General features: G+C 45.0%; 1 protein-coding gene across 1 annotated transcript in view; it reads left to right on the forward strand.

Annotated features, from left to right (window-relative positions):
- The first annotated feature begins 7761 nt into the window (after positions 1 to 7761).
- B4GALT5 (beta-1,4-galactosyltransferase 5) overlaps positions 7762 to 18662 on the forward strand; it is a 75919-nt gene continuing 65018 nt past the window's right edge. Inside the window, exon 1 of the mRNA XM_032387530.1 lies at positions 7762 to 7876. Coding sequence (XP_032243421.1) covers positions 7762 to 7876 — 115 coding nt within the window. The remainder of the gene's footprint in view (positions 7877 to 18662) is intronic.

Raw genomic sequence — 18662 nt, forward strand, 5'->3', positions numbered from 1 at the left:
ACATTTACATATCTGGGAGTTGAGTCTCATTGGCTCTGACCAGTCTGTCCAACCCCAAACCAATCACTATTACCAGAGGAATACAATGTTCTGACTGACCAGGCTGGCTCACATAACAAGTCTGAAGGTGGAAGTGGAGTCAGCAACCTCAGAGAACGACATAGAATGAAAGCAAAAGAAGGAAATTGGAGTTGTTGTGGAAGGTGAATGAATGTTAAGTGGCTTAAAAAGTTCAACAAATGCCTGGTACCTAGACATCATCATCATCATCATCATCATCATTTCTGTTAGCATTTATAAAAATGCCAGGCACATAGTTTGGTACTTGATAAATATTTGTTGAATGAGAAAATTATTTCTCAGGGCGCCTGGGTGGCTCAGTTGGTTGAATGTCTGACTCTTCATCTTGGCTCAGGTCTTGATCTCAGGGTCATAAGTTTAAGCCCCTCATTGGGGCTCCAGCATGGAGCCTACTTAAAAACAAAACAAAACAAAAAAGCAAAAGAGAAAATTAGTTCTATCAGCTAATACTTCCCAGGAGCAGCCCTTATGCCTTAGGCCTTCCTATCCAGGATAGAAAGGACAGTGGCAGAATTTTTAAAAGGGATGTAAGTCAGTCTTTGACTGCAAAGACATAGCCCTCTATAGAATCAATGCTCTTGGAAGACTTTTGCTGACTCTTGTATACCAGTTCCTCATATCTTTCTCTCTACAGAGGAGTTTCACGGCAGAAGGTCAGAGCCTTGGGAAAGTCAGATCAGAGCAACTGTGGGTGAGGCAGGAAGTCGCAGGAACCTTCATTCACTGCTGCAGGAGTGTAAATGGGTACACCCATTTTGAAAACCAATTTGGAAATAGTTAAGCAGAAGATGTGCAAACCCTATTGCTCAGCAAATCCACTCTCCTATGTATGTGCTCTGGAGAAACTCTTGTCCATATGCACAGGATATGTATAGAAGGGTGCTGTTACAGTTAATATCTCTGTATAACAAACCACTCCAAGCTTGGTGTGGAAACAGTAACTATTTTATTATGCTTATGGATGTGGAAAGGGCACAGTGGGGACAGCATGTCTGGGGCTTCAGCTGGGAAGACTGGAAGGTCTAGGGTGACTTCACAGCTAGGCGCTGGAATATGTTCTCTCTCATGTCTGGTGATTGACGCTGATTGTTGGCTGGGATCTTCATTGGGACCATTGACCGGAGCATCTATCTATGGCCACTCCATGTGGCTTCCTCATAGCATGGTGGCTAAAGGTTCCAAAGGTGTGTGTCCCAACCAGCAAGTCAAAAGCTGTGTGGTGTCACTTCCACGTCTTTTTATCGGCTTATATGTGATTCACAATCCCACCCAGATTCAAAGAAAGGGGAATTAAAGGAAGTTCTAGAAGAGCATGGGGATGGGAAATATTGCTGAGACCATCTTTGGAGAATACACTCTGCCACAGATGCTCCTTGCAGCAGTGTTTGTATTGGGCCACCGTCCCTTATCCAAATCCCTTGGGGTCAGATGTGTTTTAAAATTGTGAAAATCACAAAATTTTGAAAGGTTATACTGTACATACACTGAATATTTATATAACACCCCTTGAGAAGGATGGGTCACTCTGTAAACAAAAATCTACGTATTTCCTCAGTGGAACATGTGAATATTCACAGTGAGGTAAAGATTATAGACAGCGTTCTGTCTATCGAGGTCAAGTTTTGCCACAAAAGATGTTCAGGTCGGGTCAGGTCTTGTTGCCGAATAAATTATGAAAAAGCTTTCAGGTCTTAGGTTTTTTTGGAGTTTGAATTTTAGCTAAGGATTGCTGGACCAGTAATAGCAAAAAAGGAAACAACCTGAATAGATATCATCAGGGAAGAAGACTTAAAGAGTGTGGCCTAGTTATATGGCGAAATGCCATATAGCAGTGCAAATGAATAAAGTCACGCTACCTGCTTCACTGTGAATATAGCTTTATAAAAATAATGTCGAGAGAAAGCATGTTGCAGAAAAGTATATTCATGATCAGTTAGGATAAGCCAGATTGTGCCGTAGTAACAAATAGTCCCTGTATCTCTGAGGCTTAAAACAAAGTTTTATTTCTTGATCATGGTGGGGTTGGGGGAGTTTCCTCCTCACTCCGGACCTCAGCTGATGGGGCATCCGCTCTGCAGAACATTGAAGATTATTGTGGCAGAGGGAAAGGAGAGGCAAAAGATGCACTGACCCTGAACCTGCTGGCAGGTAGGGATACCTGTCACTTCTGCTCTGAACTTCAGTTGCCTCTGAAAGGGGCTGATAAACCACTGCGTGCCTCCAGGTTACCAGGGTGAGCCCCCCAGTCAATGCTCAGTCAACAGGAATTCCTGGCGCCGGAGGCACTCGGCGCCAGGGCTCCTCGGACATGGAGGGCAGTCACATACATGTCAATGATCTTTATCTGCTCATGCCTCTGGGAGTTCAAACTGAGATAGTCATTGCTCTATGATCTTATCACACTACTGGTGATTAGTGTTCCTGGATTGAGCAATGGCTTCCTCAGGGCGGGTTCCTGGAACCTTCTCCAGTAGAGTAGGAGAGAGTAGGAAGGGCATGGTATCACTTGTGACCTTTTACTTTAGGCTATGGGTCCTTTGCTTTATGTGTTTGATTTGGGCAAGCCTGTTAATTGGGTGCTGACAAGCACACATAAGGCCCAACTTGTGCTCTCTGGGATTTCTCCAGGGACCTCTCTTTCTTTAGGTCACTCCCCTCCTCTAAAACCTTCAAGGGCTCCATATGGCCCACAGGAAAAAGTATGAGAACAGCAACAGTGATTGAATACCCGCTGTGTACCAGACACTTTATAGATACTATCTCAAATCCTCCTCATAGAAAACCCTGGAAGAAAGAACCAGATGTAGAAATGGAGGCTCAGAGAGGTGGAATGACTTGCCCAGATCACAGGGTGAGAACAAGGAAGAGGCAGGACTGGTTGGTCTCCAGATCTTTTTGACTCAGGGGCCCCTGCCGAGCCACAGGGTCAAGCTACCTCCAGCCTTGCCCCTTTTCTTCTCCTTGTCCTTGGGCTGACTGGCTGCTCCAGCCAGGCAGGCCTCCTCTCACTGCCCCTTGAGCAAGCCTGTCTCAACTCCCCTTCAAAGTCCATCTAGACTCTTACAAGACGCCTCCCCTGACTGCTGGCGTGAGAGTCCTGTCTATATCACCTTGTACCACAGTTACCCACTCTCCTGTTGGTGCCACCACTGCACTCCAAGAACCTCCTCTTAGGCACCTGTGTACCCACCATGCCCAGCATGCTCAGTGCACACCTGCTATTTCTTCACCATTCCTCTAACAATTATTGAGCACCTGCTGGGCGCCAGGCACTGTGCTAGATGCAAGGATGCAGCAGAAAATGAAACAAAATCCCCGACATCATGGAGCTTATACTCTGATATGGGAGACAGAAAATGAAAAAATAAACACATACATTTATAACATCATGTCAGAGATGAAAAGTACTATGAAGATTAAAAAAAAAAACAAGCCATGTAAGGGGAGAGTTCCGGGGTAAAGAGAAAGATATTTTAGAGGAAAGGTCTCTTAGAGGAGGTACCATTTAAGCAGAGATCAGAATGCAGTGAGCTTGTTTGACTGAGGGGCTGAATAGTAAATGAAGGATGAATGAATGGAAGCATGTCTGAGCTAGTTGGAAACCTAACATGAGATGAAAAGGTTAAATAAAACCCCAATCTTTTTCAATACCATGTTATTTCAGATGGGACAGGAGAAGAGATTGGTCATCAGTACCTAGTCCAGTAGGTAGTAGGAAGGCTTCTCTGTCTCTTTTTACAGGGGAACAGCAGAATTCCTTGCCCACCTAGGCGAGGGTGGAGGTGGATGGTGAGGGAATCCAGTTGTAGAGGACATTTGTTTTGAGTCGGCTGGATCTCCACCACCCCCTTCCTAATTGGAGCCCGTTTTGTGTCCTCCAGAGGGGCCAGACCCTCTTTTTCCTTGCGTGGTCAGAAGTGCACAAGTCCCTGAGATATTTCCAGAACCCCCCACCCCCTTATACACTGAGGAAATCAGTCCTAAGAGTGCCATTTTACAGATGGGGAATGACGGAGTGCTGGATTCCAAAAGAGGCATTCAAAGCCAGGTCAGCCGACTCACAAGGACAGAGGCACCTCTTCCCTTGGCTTCCAGAGCACTCAGCCTCCTGGCTTTGCGTCCTGCCTCTCCGTCTGCTTGGCAGACTCACACTTTCCTACTACTCTGCCATTCAAAGCCTTGGCTGCAAGCTCTCCCTCTCTTCCTTAGAACCAGGGCCCACAGATGGTATCGGGGTGTGGTTTTCCTTTGCATTTTTCAGAAGATTTAAGCACCTTTTCATATGCTTATTGGCCATTTAGATACCTTCTTTTATGAACTGCCTGGTCAAGTCTTTTTTTGTTTGTTTGTTTTTCCTTATTTGGTTGTCAGTCTTGTCTCTGTAAGTTGGTGGGTTTTTAAAAAATTCTGTCTGAGTTCTTTATAAGTTATGTATTTCTATTTCTTTCTTTCTTTTCTTTTTTTTTTTTACTGCGCTGCCTGTCATTTTCCTTACTGGTGCCTTTTGATGACAAGAAATTCTTATCTTAATGCAGCCCATTTTATCAAAATTTTCCCTCTGTTTGGTGTTTGTGTCCTCTGATAAATCTCTGCCCACCCCAAGGACATGAAGATATTCTTCTTTGCTTTCATCTAAAAGCTTTTTTGTGATCGTTCACATTTAGATTTACAATCCATCTTGAATTGATTTTGTGGAGAGTGTAAGGTAGGAGTGAAGAGTCCTCTTTTTCCCCACGTGGAAATCCAATTGATCCAGCGCTAGTTCAGTTAACAAAACATTGCCTGGTGGTATATGGCTGTTCACTGTATCATTCTCTCAACTTCCCTATAAGTTTAAAAATGTTTAATAAAATGTTGGGAGAAATGATGAAAAAAAGATACAGACGCCGTTGTAGGTAAATAAATACTATGGCAATCATTCCAAATGTAATGTGTAAGCCTTGATTTGATACTGTTGAGAAAAACAGCTATAAAAGACATCCTTTAAGCAATTGGGGAAATTTAGGAATGCCCTGGCTGTTACAGCATATTACAGTGTGATATTATTGTGGTTAATGTAAGAGAATGTAATTTTTCTTAGGATTTTTGCTGAAGGATTTCTGCATGAAGTACCACCAGTAAGGCAGCAACTTACTTTTAAATAATTTGAGGTTTTGTGGCTCAGTCGTTAAGCGTCTGCCTTCGGCTCAGGTAATGATCCCGGGGTCCTGGGATCAAGCCCCGCATCGGGCTCCCTGCTCAGCGGGGAGTCTGCTTCTCCCTCTCCCACTCCCCCTGCTTGTGTTCCCTCTCTCACTATCTCTCTCTGTCAAATAAATAAAATAAAATCTTTTAAAATAAATAAATAAATAAATAATTTGAGGTGTGTGTGTGTGGGGGGGGAACTGGACTTATGAATATAGAAAGGTAAATCTGGAAAAATGATAACAATCGATGAATCCAGGTGGAGAGTGCACAGGTGCTCCTTGTACTATTCTTTCAACTTTTCTGTAATGTTTGGAAAATGTTTATTACAGACATGGTAGGGGAGGCGCCATGGTGTGCGCCCAACAAAAAGTAGCTGCAGGTCATATTATTCCAGCTAGTTTGACATTTCTGGTCTTGGGCCTCAGCTCAGCTATCTCACTTGCTCCAAATCATCTGCCTGCGGCTATGGGCAACACTGGGTCCATTTTACAGACAATGAATAGAATCTGAGGGGTAAGTGACTTAGCCTAAGGTCACAGAGCCAGCTGAGACCAAGCCAAGATTTGAACCCGAATCTGAGTCAAAATTCTCTGCTTTTCTTTTTTGTTGTTTATGTTTCTTCTGCCCCATCCTGTTTCCCAAGGGTGTTGGTCAGGTGAGAGCTATGTGCATTTACCGTGTGCCTGGCTTTGCTTGTTATTACTCAAATCCTCACAACAACCCCATGCATTTATTACTAATAGTATCCCCCATTTTACTGAGAGGCACAGATAGGTTAACTAACTTGCCTAAAGTCACTCAGCTAAGAATGGAAGAGGTAAGAGTCAGGGAACCTAGATAGTCTGGCTCTAGAGCCCTCACTTGAAGGGTTAAACACTGTAAAAAGTAGGAAACACTTTAGGAATAGAAAGCAGGATTATTGTTGGTTCCCAAAGAATCATGCCGAGTCGTCTCTCCTCCTGACTGCTTCTGCCAAGACAGCCTCTCCAGGTTGAGATGTGTCTACACAGGGAACACTTTCCTCCCCAATTCAGCTGGCAGCTTCTCGAAGCTGGGGCTGGTTCTTCTAGGCTTCACCGTGAGTCTACGAGAGTCTACGGTGATTGCCTACTGTCTCTGGAGGTCTTTTGGCCTGAGGCTGATCTTAAAGCGTTGTTTTGGTTGCTGTCGCACACTATCCTATTGAGTAGGATACCAGTATGCCTGCAGGATGAGAATTAGGAGCAGGAGGGAATGCTGAGGTAAGTTACCACCTAGTAGTCACAGGTTGGCCTTGGGAGGCAGGTCAGTTTTGATGTGAGCCCTTATTGCAAGGCTTGGGCGAACTGCTTCTCCGTCTAGGAGCCTCAGTTTCCTCATTTGTAGGATAGGAGTAATAAGAGCACGCATTTTAGGGCTGCTGGGGCAGTTTAATGAGATAAGTAAAGACCCGCGTCTTTCAACGCAAGTCTTCGCATTGATAACCGTTATCATAACACTCCTTATGGTTCTGTGGGATGTGGACTTTGCCTTGCCTAGAGATCTAACCTTATTCCTTGCCACTCTCCTTGCCTCACTAGATTTTATCTGTGCTGACCTTGGAAAACCAGGAGACAGAGGAGGCTTTTTAACCTCAGGGCCTTTGTGCCTGCTCTTCACCCTTTTATGTCTCATCTCGTGTCATCTGCTCAACGAGGCCTTCCTTGACCACACTAGCCTACCTCCAATACATTCTCCTGTTTGTGTTCATATCATTTATCAGTACCCGATACTATGAATTGATTTGTCTCCTTTTCTCCTCCCATTTGAGTGTAAGTTCATGAAGACAGATTTTGTCTGTTTTGTTCTTTGTAGAATCCCCAGCACCAAGAATAGTGTTTGGTCTATGTCTGGCCTTCAATAAATGGTGCATTGAATGAATGAATGAATGAATGAATGAGGGAAGGTGTATGCCCAGCCCCTATGCCTACAGTATCCGCTCCACTGTCGCAGTGGGCGACCAGCCGCGTCCGACATTGCAGACCGCCCCTTGGCTGCGGGGCTGGGGGCGCCCTTGCGCGGAGCCGGCCGGCACTTGAGCGACGCTCCCCGAAAGCCTGGGCGGTGGCTGCGCCAGAAGAGGGGCTGTCGCCATTTAGCGACGTTCCCTGCGGGCCGCCGCTCCGCCGCGGGAGCCGGACCGGGGGGTCAGGCGGAGAGCGCGCGCGCGCCGGTCTTTTGCGACGGTGCCCGGCGGCGCTGGACCCGCCCCCGCCCCGCCTCCCGCGCCGTCCGCCCCGCCCCGTCTCTGCCGCTGCGCTCGCTCCGGGCCGCTCTGGCCCCCGCCCGCTTCATGTGGCCCGGCCCGCGGCGGCCGGCGGCTGGGAGCGGCGAGGCGGCGGCTGGGAGCGGCGGCCCGAGAGGCCCGGGAGGTGGTGGCCGAGGCCCAGGCAGCGGCGGCGGCCCAGGAGGCGGCGGACGGGGAGCGGCGGGAGGAGGCCCGGCCCGACTCTCCAGCGGCCGCCCGGCTGCAGCATGCGCGTCCGCCGGGGGCTGCTGCGGCTGCCGCGCCGCTCGTTGCTAGCCGCGCTCTTCTTCTTCTCGCTCTCGTCCTCGCTGCTCTACTTCGTCTATGTGGCGCCCGGCATAGGTAGGAAGGGGGCCTGGGGTCCTGGGGGGGTGCCGCTCCGGCCTCGGGGGGGGATCCCGGGAACCCCCCCCCCGCCCCACCCTGATGGGACTCCGGCCCTCAGAGGACCCCGGCCCGAGGCCACCCCGAGCCTGGCCCTCAGAAGACTGCGGGGACCCCGGCTCGACTCTCGGGAGACCCCACGCCCGGCCCTCGGGGGACGCCAGGACATTCCCGCCCTCTGCACCCCGACGGTCCCGGGAACCCATATCCCCCGCCAGCCTCCCACGCACCCCCGGCCCTCCTAACCCCATCCCCTGGCGAACCCGACGGTACCTCCATTCCCACCCCCCCGTGCCGGGACGCCCCCTTTCCCGCCCTCGCCCCCCTCGAGCCCCCCTTCCGGCTGCTCGGCTCGAGAACTCCCGCTCCTCCTCCCCCGGGGTCTCCCGAGGCCCCGGCTCCCGGCATTCCGCGGACCCCGAACCCCCTCCGCCCTCCCGCTTCTCCTAGCCGAGCCCAGGGGCTCGGGTCTCGAGGCGCCCCGCCTCCCCGGTTCGCATCCATCCTTCCCCTTTCCTCCCGGTTGAGTTCACCGTTTCCTGCTCCCCCTCCCTACCCTTTCTTCCCTCCACTTTCCTGTTACATCCACCTCCAGGTCCTCCTCCCCAGCATACACATTCTCCTTCTCCTAGTGGCCCCTTTTCTCAGCGGGTGACACCCCCCTCTTACGGAGGTCCACCCCCCATTCAATCTAACGCCTGAGTTTCCCACGTCGCTTCCCCATCTCGGTCTCCTCCCCCCTCCCCCAAGGGCACACCCTTGTTGTTACCTCCGCCCCTGTACCTCTTTTCCTTCCCCAAATTCTGCCCCCCCCCCTCCTCCGGTCCTCCGCCACAGTTTCCTGCTTGAATGAAGACTTGGGGAGAGGGTGCTCTCTGGATCTTTCCACGCTTTCACTGCTGCCCTCTCCTAGTCTTGAGGTAGAAGGTGGCCCTTCAGTATCCTATGGTTCCTGCTCAGGGACCGAGAGGACATGTAAATTGGCCCTAGAGGAGGATTTGTGATAAGAGCCTTGGGGAAATGGTGCCAGGTGGGAAGGAGGAGCATGGAGAAAAAATGGAATGGGTACTCATTCTTCTCAAAGGCATGTCCTTTAAAGGCAAGACAGTCTCTGGGGAAACTGAACACTGCCCATAGACTTTGTAAGACCACTGAGCAGACATTTAGGACATGAAGAAAGAGACTGGAAGGAAATACAGCATGAGGGTTAAGGTTAGAGGACACTGAGGTCAGACTTGGATTCAAATCCCTGCCCTTTATGACCTTGGGCAAGTTACTAAGCCTCAGCTTTTCTCCTCTGTAAAATGGGAGTACTAATCCTAACCTCATAGGGTTTAAGGAAGTAGATAAATTCCCTTTTAAAGCACATATGATGCATAGGGAGTTTTGTTTTGTTTTTTAAAGCAGCTATTATATATAACTTTTGAGAAAGAAGGGAGTAGATGGAAAGTTTAAAGAATGTATTTGCCTGACATAGCATCACCACGGGCTCTAGAGAAAACTTCAGTTCAGGGTGAAAAAATGACCAGAAGATGCCGTTGGAGCTGGGGCAAGGAGAGTAAATTCTGCTCTAAAAAGTCTGGGTCATTTGGATGTTAGGAAAGGGTTGATGATTTAACTCTAGGGGAATGCTCTTTAGGATTGTAGTAATGACTAGTCCCATTCTCTGTTGACCTGTCAACACTGAACTAGCTGAATAGAGAAATTTCCAGATCGAGCAGGAGATTCTCTCCTGATTTTTTTTTTTAGAGCATATTTCACTTGATCGTGAATATTGATGATTTGTACTATAAACTAGATCTGGGAAGGTAGAACAGGCAACATCAGATTGCCCTAACAGTTTATGAAGTATCTAAGGAAAAAGCATCCCTCTAGGAGAGTACAGTGTGTGACCTGATGGATCAGATGAGGAGATAGGAATTTTGGCAGAAGAACAGGTGTGTAATTAGTGGAACTAATTGAGAAAAGAGGTCATTAGCATATTGGATATCAGACTTAATAACAATGGGTGTGAAATGATAGATTTGGACCTAGATGCAGTCTTGGAGCCATAAGTGATGGGGGTTATTTCTGTTGTTTATACATAAATCATCCATATCCAAATGGCAGAATAATCCCATTGGGATGGTGATCACCTTTTAGATTAGAAAAGTTAGAAGCCAGATTCTCCAGCAGAAATTCCTCAAGGATAGATTTTTAGGTCAGTGGAACCCCAGTGTAAAGTGATGGGCATCTACTGTGCTTAGATTCTTGTATCACTGATAAGTGAAAAAGATGCAAAGCACTTAAATTTTCACTAGTTTCTCCTTAAATGGAAGTCTTCTAAAGGGCAGATCTACTTAGGACTCATATTCTGTTAGTGGGAAAGGAGAGCCATAAAAAAGATGTGGAATGGCTTTAGGGTTCCTGCAAGCACAGTTACATTCAGCAGTTTGGTGGTTTTGTGTTTGTGTGTGTGTTTTTAATCTTGGCTTTCTTGCTAATAGACTTAATTTTTCAAATGACCAGCTTTGGACAGTGGGGTGGCAGATCTTTCCAAAGGTTAAGGTAATCTAGAGAAATATAAGGTTTTATGTGCCTTGGGTTGTGAAGACCTTAATTTGAGACAATTATTAAAATGAGCTTAGAAAATAATATTAGGTTGAACCATATGAAATTTCCGTTTTTGCAGGTCAAAAACAGTTGTATAGTGTCACCGTCATCGTAGCTCAACCTAATTCATTTCCAAAAAATGACAATTCTGACTTTTGGCATAATGGAAAGTGTTAGACGTATTTCCTTCCGGGTTTAATTTTTTCCAGTCCTGCTTTTGAATTGCTGTGTATACCTTGTGACCGTGTTTTGCTCAAGGGCCTAAAGAGAAATCAGTCCAAAGAGTGTGTTACAGCTATATTCAGAAATAGGTAGGCTTGAATTGAATTTGAGATAAGAGGAAAATCATGTTAGTTCTAAATGTTTTAAAGTTGTTCATATATGATATAATCCAGCCACAATGTCAGCCTGCCCATTGACTTAATATTTTTCAGATCTAATGCCAGCTCTTAATATTGGTGACCTATAGTCTTAGAGCAAAGGGAAATTTTCCTGGATTTGAGGGTCATCCGAAATGGGGCTAATGGTGCCATTTGACTTAGAAAATTGGATGCGAGGGGTGTTAACTAAATATGACTGTAGTGTGTTTGTAGCAAATACAGAGTGTTCTCAGCTAATTTTAATATCCCTATCCCAATCCAGTTAGTGATTTCAAAGTATGGCTTCACTGGACATTACATTTTTGTTACTAATTCAAAAGTAGTGTCTTATATCAGCAGTTTGAAAGTAGAAATGAAAAGGATGGGGCAGAAGTGTGATGTGGGGGTGCCTGGGTGGCTCAGTCAGTTAAGCGTCCCGACTCTCGATCTCAGTTCAGGGCTTGAGCTCAGGGTGGTGAGTTCAAGCCCCGCATTGGGCTCCACTCCCACTTTCAAAAAAAGAGAAAAAGAAAAAGAAAGAAACAGTGATGGAGATGGTGGATTTGAAATAGAAGAGGAAGCTGATGTGTTGATGAAGATGCATCCGTGCCTCCTCTCTCTTGCTGTCTCCCAGCCACAGCCTGACTGATTCTCAATCACTGTTTTACCTGTCCTGGTGAAATATCCCTATTCCTTTCAGAGTTCTGAAGAAAACTTTGAACTTATTTATGATGCTTTAACTTAAAAAAAAAAAAAAAAGGAATCTAACAGCTTAGAGTACATCCATATTCCAGTCTGACCAGGTCTTTTAGAAGATAAGTGAACTGTTTATGGATATACATATGAAGTGCTGATTGGAAAACATCTTAATAAGTTTAGGGTGCTCTCAGATGGGAAGACTGTAGAGAGGTTACTGACCTTTGCAAATTGGTAAAACAGTTACCGATTTTGAGAGAGGTGCCTGTGCATGGTTAGAGGTACTAGTCTATGTATTGATGAAACTTTATTAACTGAAGTTCTGCCACTTAAACTGATTTTTCTTTTGCCCTTTGATTATTGAGAAAAGGAAATGGGGAACGATTTTTCCCTTTTGGTCTGCTTAGTTCCAAGAAAAGTTTGATTTATGGCTGGCTTTTGGAAGGCAGGAACCAGTAATTCTAATCCCCCCTCATTTGACCAAATGACCTTGAGCAAGTCACTTGATTCTCTTATCTTATACTTGGCAAAAATCCAAAGCTGTTTGGAAAACTAGAACTGCATCTTAACCAAACTTTTTTTTTTAAAGATTTTATTTATTTGAGATAGAGCGAGAGAGAGAGCGCGTGCACGAGTGTGCATGCACAAGGAGGGGGGTGGGCAGAGGGAGAGGGAGAAGCAGGCTCTCTGCTGAGCAGGGAGCCTGATGTGGGGCTCCGATCCTCAGAGCAGAGGCTTAATCGACTGAGCCACCCAGGTGCCCCTTAACCAAACTCTTAATGAGATGTTTTTACATTCAGAAAGTTGATCATTGATTCATTCTGTATAAATATCGGACCTAAGATTTTAGGTGTGTTTTATGTAATCAAATGCAACTTTTTCTTGTCTTGTCTTTTTTAAAGATTTTACTTATTTGAGAGAGAGCGAGAGAGACAGAGACAGCTAGAAAGAGCACAAGTGGGGAGGAGAGGGAGAAGCAGGCTCCCCGCTGAGCAGGGAGCCTAATGTGGGGCTTGATCCCAGGACCCTGGGACCATGACCTGAGCCGAAGGCAGGCACTTAATCAACTGAGCTACCCAGGCGCCCCCGAATGCAACTTTTTCAAATAACCACAGGAAAATTTCAGATTCCCCAGCTTAGTATGAGAACGGCCTCTTTTTTTTTCCCCCCTCACATGAAAATGCCCTCTAAATGCCTCAGTGCACGTAGTTCTTGAGCTTTTGTAGAAGGATCTACATGCGGTGGAACGTGTGTTACTTTATTGTAAAAAGGTAAAAAAAGTCATCCTATTAAAGATCCTCACCTCCCACATGCTCATGAGCACTCACTCACTCAAATATTTTCTGAGTCGTGTCATTCTTAGAAGGAAACCATAATTAGGGAACAGGTTGAAGTTTTAAAACCAAACAGCACACTTTTGACCAGGACTTTGGTGATGTTTTACATCTTCCCTGAAGAATTTTGCTGTGTTGGAAACAAGGTCTGGGTTTGGAGTCGAAATGTCTTTAACAGTGAGAATATGCTAATCTTGGACAGTCTAGAAGCAGTGTCAGTTACTGTTCCAGGCCATCAGTAGTGTAGCCAGTAAATGAATCTGCTCGAATTCTTTTTTTTTTAATTTATTTAAAGATTTTATTTATTTATTTGACAGAGAGATAGACAGAAGAGCACAAGCAGAGGGAATGGCAGAGGGAGAGGGAGAAGCAGGCTCTGCACTGAGCAGGGAACCCGACGCGGGACTCGATCCCAAGACCCTGAGATCATGACCAGGCACCTGAGTCTGCTCGAATTCTGACATTTCTCCCCATTCCTGCCCACCGCCCTCCCCCCGCCCCCAGCCTGACACACCAGTGGGAGCAGCATATATTAAATTACCAGAAGAAGGGTCTGTTGCTATGACTCTTTAGAACTCTTCAGGAGAGTAGAAATTCCAAAGCTGTAGAAGCCAAAATGCTATAGACTTCCCTAATTCTGCAGCTTTTTTGATCACAGAAGACCTGTCGGACACATCCAACCATATAAAGCAAACAGAACTTGAGCAAGCAAGAAATAGGGAATGTGATGCTGCTGAGACCTGTCAAAGAAATAGAGAAAATGAGGTTAACACTGGTCAAGATAAAGGATAATCAGAAGCAAACAGATTGGGTGTGGCTTAAAAGAGGTTAATGGAGAGGTCTTGAGAGGCAGGCCTGCACTACTAGCATAAGAGTCCTTATTCTTTAGGTTTCTAATAATACTGCCAAGTAAACGTGTGCCTGCCTTTGCACAGTAGGTGTATTTTTGTAGAAAGTTGTGAGAAAATGAATTTGAGATCTATGGGTCAATAATTAGTATTTGAGTGTCCGCCTATCATGTTACCAGCTATGGGAGATCCTTGAATTCTAGACTTCGGACTGCTGCTTTCGTTTTATAGATGATTGTCCAAGCCCATGTTGAGTCATTAACTCTCCCAAAGTTGAGAATGATAAGATATCCCTGAGGCACACCCAATATGGTTGAAAAGACAAGATTAATCACAAGAAACAACTAGGGAAAAATAGAAGATAGTTTGTAATAAGTTGCTACATTATATGATACTCGTTCTTAATGAGATGGGAGTTCAGACAGAGGCATTCGTTCCCTTTTTTTTTTTTTTAAAGATTTTATTTATTTGACAGAGAGAGACACAGCGAGAGAGGAAACACAAGCAGGGGGAGTGGGAGAGGGAGAAGCAGGCTTCCCGCGGAGCAGGGAGCCCGATGCGGGGCTCGATCCCAGGACCCTGAGATCATGACCTGAGCTGAAGGCAGACGCTTAACGACTGAGCCACCCAGGCGCCCCAAGAGGCATTCGTTCCTTTATTCAACCAGTAGTTCTTTTGAGTGCCGCCTCCTCGGTATCGAGCATTCTAGAAATGAATAAGGCAGAACGTTTCTACCGTCATGGTGGCTTTTATTTCAGTGAAAGGTTTTTGCCCTTATGGTGCTTTTATCCTAATGGGGGCACAGCCAATACAGAAGACAATTTCAGATAGTGGTAGGAGTGACTGAGTGTTTTAGATTGAGTGGTTAGGGAAAGCCTTGTTGAAGAGGTGATACTTGCCTTGGAGGTGTAGAGTGAGTCACTTATAGGTTTTGGAGTGGGGGGCAGGGTGGGGATGGGGGGGCGGCGCCCAGCACATGTAAAAGCCCAGAGGCAAGGATGAGTTTGAGTGAAGGTTGACTGGATTTTTTCAGTGACTCCCGGGAGAGTGGTAGGAGATGAATTCAGGAAGGTGGGAGGGCTCAGGCCGTGTAGGACCCTGGAGCCATGGTAAGGACTGTAGGAGTGAATAATAGCTTTGAAATCAGCCAGAACTAGGTTTGAATCAACCCACTGAATGGGCAGATTTTTTTTAAGATATTTACTTAGGACTGTAGGAATGAATAATAGCTTTGAAATCAGCCAGAACTAGGTTTGAATCAACCCACTGAATGGGCAGATTTTTTTTAAGATACTTATTTTTAAGTAGGCTCTACACCCAGTGTGGGGCTAGAACTCACCACCCTGAGATTAAGAGTCACCTGCTCTACTGAGTGAGGCATCCCCAGGTACCTTGGGCAGATTATTTTCAATTTTCCTACCTACCAAGTAGAAGATACTATCTTCCACACGGTTGTTGTGAGAATTAAGTAGAGTATACATGTAAAAGGGCTTACACAGAGCTTGACACCAAGCTCCATGTTTAGAATGATTATTTGTAAGTGGGAGATGTCCTATCTGGTCTCATGCTGGTGCGGCACGGAGCTGGGAGGCCACAGGCTCCAGTCCGACTTTACCACCAATAACTAGATAGGAAGTGTGACCTCAGTTTTTCTCCTTTCTGAACGGAGGACCTGGATGATAGTACAGATTCTAGGGTCCCTTTCAGATCTGAAGTTACATGAGTCTAAGCAAGCGTGGGTTGAACCTTGAAGTGGAAGGAGGAATGACAACTTGTGGGACAAGTAAAAGCCCCCCATTTTTTAAAAATACAGATTTCCCCCTCACTTGGTGTCCCCCCTTTGGTGCAGTCCTGAGCGTGGCTTCTGTGGCGTGGCTGGAGTGGCAAAGTGTTTGTGTGAACCGACACACGGCCCGGCTTCACCCTTTGGGGTGATGAAGTTCACCCTGTGCAGTCTGTTGTTTTCCGACACTTGCCCTGAAAAGAATTTTTGCACTGAAGTCTGTATGTTTGAAATCACTATGATAAAAAATTTGTGTTGTCTTGGTCAAGGGAAAAAACTAAAAAGAATTTTATGGGAATATCTTCAGGATGTTAAGACCATTTCTCCCCCCTTTTTTCTTTTCTTTCTTTCTTTTCTTTTTTTTTTTTTTTTTTTTTATCCTTGGGGAAATCCTTTTAAGTTTTAATCTGCTAAATCCCGTCCTTTCCCTAGTTTCACACTTTGGCTTTTAAGCATGAGAGAGAGCCCTGGACTCATCAGCTCCTGCCCCATCCTCTGTCCTCTAGGTAATTGGATGTTAAGTGAAAATGAATATTACATTTTGACCCAGTAAATTCTTTTTTATATTGTGGCTTTATCCTGAAGAACACTCATGCCTCCTGCTGATCCCCTGAATGCAGTGTTTTCCCAGGCACGGGAGCCCCACTGAATCATTTGAAGTACTGTCTCTTCTCCAGTGCCCCTGTCCCCCCTCCTTGCGTTAGTTTGAGTAAGCAATTATTAGACTCTAGGTGTTGTTCTCCTCTTTCCCAGGTTACAGATACCCAGGTACTTTGCAGCGACTAGAAGGGAACCTGGTCATTGTTTCTGAGTTGCCTTAGTGACTGTCATCAATTATGAACAGTTCTCTGAGGCGATTTGTGGCCTAATTATGGTGATGAAAATGCTGTGGAGTGTCAGGTACAGACAGGCGAGGATTGTAGGGAAGCTCAGTGTTGTGTATTAAAACTTAAATTAATTTAGGCTATGCTAGTGAGCACGACTGTTTATTATTTTTATTAAAGAGATGTAAAACATGTAGATATAAAGAGGGAACTGTTTTCTTCACCCTCCAGGTGGTCCTAAAAGTATGATTAATAGACATTTAAACCTTTTGCTCAGTTCTCATTGTTGAACAACCATGCACTCGGAAAGATGGGAAGACAGGAGTATTTTTTTCCTTGTAAAACTACTAATTATCCCATTTTAAGGAGTTCTGTATTTAGGCACCATGCCTAAATTATACTTAGGCTTGTGATGTATGCGTGTGTGTGTGTGCGCGCGCGTGTGTGTGTGTATAAATATTTTATTTATTTGAGAGAGAGTGAAAGCGTGCGTGGGAGGAGGGGCAGAAGGAGAAAGAGAGAGGAAATCCCAAGCCTACTCCCTGCTGAGCATCAAGCCTGATGCAGGGGCTTCACCCCATGACCCTGAGATCATGACCTGAGCTGAAACCAAAAATCGGATGCCCAACCGACTGAGCCACCCAGGTGCCCCTTTATTTTCTGATTGGTAGACCATTGTCTTGTGAAGGTCAGAAAATAGCATTTTCCTAATTGCTGTGCTGTGGTCATGTTTGTGTATTAAAAAAAAAAAAAATCCTTTATTCCAGTTTAGAAAATGACAAATTGGCAACTTAAGGAAGTTAAACCATATGGACCAAAGATGGTAGTAGACTGGCTTTAGGATTTTTGATGTACTTATTATGAAACTATATACTTTATTTTTTATTTATTTATTTTTGAAACTATATACTTTAAATAAAAATATTTAATCTTTTAACTTATTAAGAAAAACTCACTAAGAAAAACTCACTTTATCCATATCCTCATAACCGATAGAGTAGTGATAGGAAGGTTTTCTGGATTGTGATTTTCTTGTACCTAGAATAGTGCCCAGCACATTGTACGCACTTAAACATTTAATGAAACGAATGAAGATAACTATTGTCTGGGTCAACCAGTCTCTTCATTGTTGGGATTGCATTTACTCTGCGGGAAGGATTGCTTCTTCTGTTAATCCTGATTTTGAAGTGATTCTGAATTCATTTTGCCCCACACTACTTTGGAGTGTTGTTTTCCTTGCTGTTTCTTTCGGGTAAATGCATATAACATGATGTTTGCTATGTATTTGGTAATTTAGATGTGTAATTCTGTGGCTTTAATTACATTCACAATGTTATGCAACCATCACCAGTTTCTAAAAATTTCATCTCTCCAAGCAGAAACTCTGTTCCCATTAAGCCATAATTCCTCATTCCCCTCTTTCCTCAGCCCCTGTTACCATCTGATCTAATTTCTGTCAATATGACTTTGCCTTTTCTAGGTGCTTCACATAAGTGGAATCGTCATATTGTTCTTTTGTATCTAGCTTATTTCACATCACATAGTGTTTTCAAGGCTCATCCATGTGATAGCATGTATCAGAACTTCATTCTTTTTATGGCTGCATAATATTCCACTGTATGTGTCTGCCACCACATTTTGTTTATTCATCTGTTGTTGAGCACTTGAATTGTTTCCACCTTTTGGGTATGTGAGTAACTTCCGCTTAACTTTTGAGTATCTGTTTGAGTCTCTCTTTTTAATTCTTTTGGGTATATATTTAGGATTGGAATTGCTGGGTAATATGGTAATTCTAGTTAATTTTTTGAGGAACTGCCTGACTTTTCCACAGTGACTGCACACCATTTTACATTCCTACCAGCAGTGGATGAGGGTTCCAATTTCCCATATCCTGGCCAACACTTGTTATCCATTTTTTGGGTTGTTTCTGTTATTTATATATATATTTATTTATTTATAAATAAGATTTTCTTTATTTGACAGAGAGAGACAGTGAGAGAGGGAACACAAAAAGGGGGGGTGGGAGAGGGAGAAGCAGGCTTCCGGCTGAGCAGGGAGCCTGATGTGGGGCTCGATCCCAGGACCCTGGGATCATGACCCAAGCCAAAGGCAGACACTTAACTGACTGAGCCACCCAGGCGCCCCTTTGTTTTTGTTTTTAAAGCATAGGCATCTTAGTAGGTGTGAAATGATGACTCATTGTGGTTTTGCTTTGCATTTCCTTAATGACAAATGATCAGCATCTTTTCATGTGTTTATTGGCCATTTGTGTGTATTGTTTGGAGAAATGTCTGTTCTGGTCCTTTGC

This window comes from Phoca vitulina, unplaced genomic scaffold, assembly GCF_004348235.1.
Source record: "Phoca vitulina isolate PV1807 unplaced genomic scaffold, GSC_HSeal_1.0 scaffold50, whole genome shotgun sequence".
Taxonomy (NCBI): domain Eukaryota; kingdom Metazoa; phylum Chordata; class Mammalia; order Carnivora; family Phocidae; genus Phoca; species Phoca vitulina.